This window comes from Lactuca sativa, chromosome 9 (assembly GCF_002870075.4).
Source record: "Lactuca sativa cultivar Salinas chromosome 9, Lsat_Salinas_v11, whole genome shotgun sequence".
NCBI classification, from domain to species: domain Eukaryota; kingdom Viridiplantae; phylum Streptophyta; class Magnoliopsida; order Asterales; family Asteraceae; genus Lactuca; species Lactuca sativa.
This window is the reverse complement of record NC_056631.2, coordinates 189,861,082-189,864,903: the sequence shown is the minus strand read 5'-3', so window position 1 is coordinate 189,864,903 and position 3,822 is coordinate 189,861,082. Positions and strand designations below refer to the sequence as shown.

Sequence of the window (3,822 nt, the reverse complement as noted above, 5' to 3'; positions counted from 1 at the left end):
AAACTTAATTTAATTTTCTCTACAAAAAACTGACCAATATTGATATAATTTTATAAATATAAAATTTTAATATAAAATAAATTGAATTGAGTTGCTAATGAATTTAAAAAATTAAATTGTATAGGTGGAAAAAAAAATTAATTTTTCATAAAAAAATTAAATTTGATTGGATTGTTAACGCGATAGTTAACCACCATAACCTCAAAATGTTAAACATGGACTCAAAATGCAAGTGCCAACCACAAGCAACATTTTTGTAATTTACTCTGGAATCAATAAATGAGATTACAAGATTGTGGATTAATATTAGACCACAACCAAAAATAGAAATAACTGTTAGTACTTTTTATAAGATGTTCGAATAATAATTTATTAAGAATTGCAACAAATATATAAGAACAAAAAATGTAACATCAAAATCTGACTCCGTCGTTTGTGTAGTATTTTCTTACGAAGCCATTCCTCATAACAGTCAGAAGCTAACGTTCACGGCCTTGCATAGAAACTTGAGCGACTTCGCCGGCGACTCACCGCTGACCACCCCTCCGCCACCACCCAACAGTCTCTCGTAATACTCCACACAAAACAGCGACAACGAAAGCTCCACCTCATGCCGGTTCCACACTCGCCGGACCACCTCGGACTCGCCGCTAAAGAATCTCCTCCTCTTCAGTCGACTCGCCACCGGTCGAACACACACCATGTACATTCTCCGGTACCCACCCAGAGCCAAAACCACCGACCTAACTCCAACCGACGGCGGCGACACATGTCGGAAGCATAGATTTTCCCATAACGAGTCGTTCCGGACGATGGAACACCATTGGCGACACACACACGCCGCCGCGCCCAACGACCGTCCGTCGAGCCTCTGCAACACCTCTATCAACAAATCGACGTGATCATTTATGGGAAAACACTGCTTCTGCCTCTTGGTTTCTCTCTGTATATCTTCATTGTCATGAATCTGCGACATTGATGATTAATTAGGAAGCAAAAGTAAACAGTTGTGGGTTTTCGGAGATTGGGATTTGAGGGTGGTGGGTATTTGTAGGAGGAAGAAGGGTATCGATGGGACATGGAGGAAATGACAACCCACAAAATTCCAATGGGGCGTGAGAGAACAGTGACAATTTCTTAGGGTGTGTTTTACATTTAATAAATAGGGTTAAGTTCATTTTATCATTTATATGCATGGATTATCAAAAGAATTAACATCATAAATGTTAACATATTTGTTTAAATAACCAATGTTTTAGTAATTTCCAGAAATTATGTACGGAATGTTAAATTTCGGACTCGATTAAGTTTATATTGAATTGTTGGATTTGTGTTGAGACAAGAGTTACTAGACGTGAAGTTGAATGTGACATTTTGGATAGATGTATATTTCAAAATTAACATCCAACATCATCATATATGCGGACAAAACATTATTTTGAGAAATTATTTAATTTTTTTTATACATAAAAATTTATGTTTTAGAGGCTTTAAAGAAGTTATAATTGTTTTTCAAACTTTTGGTAGCATTAAGTATTAACTATTAAAAGAAAACATTGAGTTTGGAGTAGGTAAATTGGCAGCTCTTTGCTTTAGAATATTTCTAAATCAAATAGATTTTTACATAGTCAAAATACATAATTTTGACTTTAAATATGTTCAACGGCAAACATGTTTTTTCCACTGTATTTGAACTTTAAAGTTATATATATATATATATATATATATATATATATATATATATATATATATATATATATATATATATATATATATATATATATATATATATATATATATATATATATAGGGAATGGTTATATGGAAAATAAACAATTAAGGCAACACATGTTAGAACCAATGAAAGCATGACAACACATCACTTTGGAATAACTACATAAATAACTTCCATAATACATTACTTATAAATAAAGAAATGGACACGTGTCACTTGATCATTGGTTCCAGCATATGTTGCCCTAATTGTTCATTTTCCATTGAACCTAAACCTATATATATATATATATATATATATATATATATATATATATATATATATATATATATATATATATATAGAGAGAGAGAGAGAGAGAGAGAGAGAGAGATAAAAATCCTCAAATAATGAAAATAGTCAATTTCTTTGTTTATGGGGAAAGTGAATATATTGTTCTTTTGTTGTTGTTTTTCATTACGTTGTTTCAGGTTCCAACGCTTTGTTTTTGATCCGTTGAGGTGAAAATGAGGAATACGATCGTTTGGAGATATTTATATTCCTTTTTCATTAATGTAAACAAATGTATATTACAATATTATCCCTTACTATGAAAATAACAAATGTCCAAAAGCTTACGCCACTACGAAAATTTACATAAAAACAGAAATGCATATAAATAACATAATGATCCGCCAAATAACATTCACGGTTGACCCATGAGGAACAAAGATCAAGTTGGCATTCCCAAGCATTGATAATTTGATATCAACCACAACATGATGAGCTACTAAATTATGTTCCTAGACATTTTGTTTATCATATTATTTTCGGGTCAAAACTAATTATATACAAATTATAAGAGCTACCAAACACAAATATATATGAGATGTGTTTAACAAAAGTAACTGATATAGATAGCTGAAGTTTTTATTTATATATAAATATTTGGTAAAATAGTTATAAACTTCTCAAAGATGTAAATTGATATATAACATAATATATATAACTTTAAAAAACCTTCAAAAAAATACTTGATAAAACTTTTGAATTATAAGTTTTTTATTTAAAATAAAACTTTAAACCTGTGCTTCCATCTTTAATTTGAGTTTTTTTCTCTTAAAAACGATTAAACAAGACTCTTAAAAACTTTGAAAAGTTATATAGTATAATATTTTGAGAGGATAACATATAGTAGTTTTACTGTATAAAAGAAGGATAAAACAAAAATGCATTCGACACAAGAAGAATAATGTTGGTTAAGATCCAACCAAAAAAAGAAAACTAATGATCATGGTTAAGTTGCTTTCAATTCAAAAGTGCTCAGATTTTGGCCCCTACAAAATCCTACGGGACAAAATGCCTTCGATATCTACTCACCATTTTCTGGATTTCTCGGATTCACTAGGCTTGCTTTTTTTTTTCGTGAGATATATTTATATTTATGGGCATCTAAAGGGTTAATTATTTAAATTTAAGAAAAAAAAAAACTCCATGTGTGTGGGTGTGCATGTGTGTGATTGAACTTCACAAATATGTCCCATAACATAGGGTTTTTAAACACCACTATATTTATGAGATATGTTTAGACTTTAGACCCATCACCCAAGGTTAGATCGATTAAGACTAAACATTTTTTTTTTAAACTTGAAATGACATCTTTATCATTGCACATATTTAAAATTATAACAAGCTTAGATTATATCTGATTAAATAAGATTTGAAATCAAAGTTATACTGAATCGATCCACGTCAATTTTGTATTTTTGTTTCGATTATTTAGTAATTAACAGTCTTAGTCTATACAACACTCAAACACTGAAACACTCGAAAACCAGGTTGGAATGAATCATAACTAAAAATTCACAATACGAGAATCAAGAAGAGTCTAATTTCCTAACTAAACATCATAAGCAAAAACTTAAGTAAATAATCAAGTTGGGACCATTTCCAACTCAACCATGCCACAAACCAATTTTTGGATCGAGTACAACGTCTTATTTTAGGTGGGTATGGTTTCATCTTGATTTATTGGTATTATATATGGTTATTTACTTATTTTTACATTATAAATAATATTATAGATTATGCTTCAAGTAAATGAAGTA

At 30.3% G+C, this 3,822-nt stretch overlaps 1 protein-coding gene across 1 annotated transcript; it reads right to left on the bottom strand.

Moving 5' to 3' along the window:
- Nucleotides 1-216: 216 nt before the first annotated feature.
- Nucleotides 217-1,093, bottom strand: LOC111889748 (F-box protein SNE). Its single transcript, XM_023885904.3, has one exon. It carries the CDS (start codon nucleotides 974-976, stop codon nucleotides 473-475), a length of 504 nt encoding a protein of 167 aa, XP_023741672.1. The 5' UTR covers nucleotides 977-1,093; the 3' UTR covers nucleotides 217-472.
- Between the last annotated feature and the right edge of the window lie 2,729 nt (nucleotides 1,094-3,822).

What these genes read in the sequence shown, in the direction of transcription:
- LOC111889748 (XM_023885904.3), bottom strand. Translation starts at nt 976, where the DNA reads ATGTCGCAGATTCATGACAATGAAGATATACAGAGAGAAACCAAGAGG.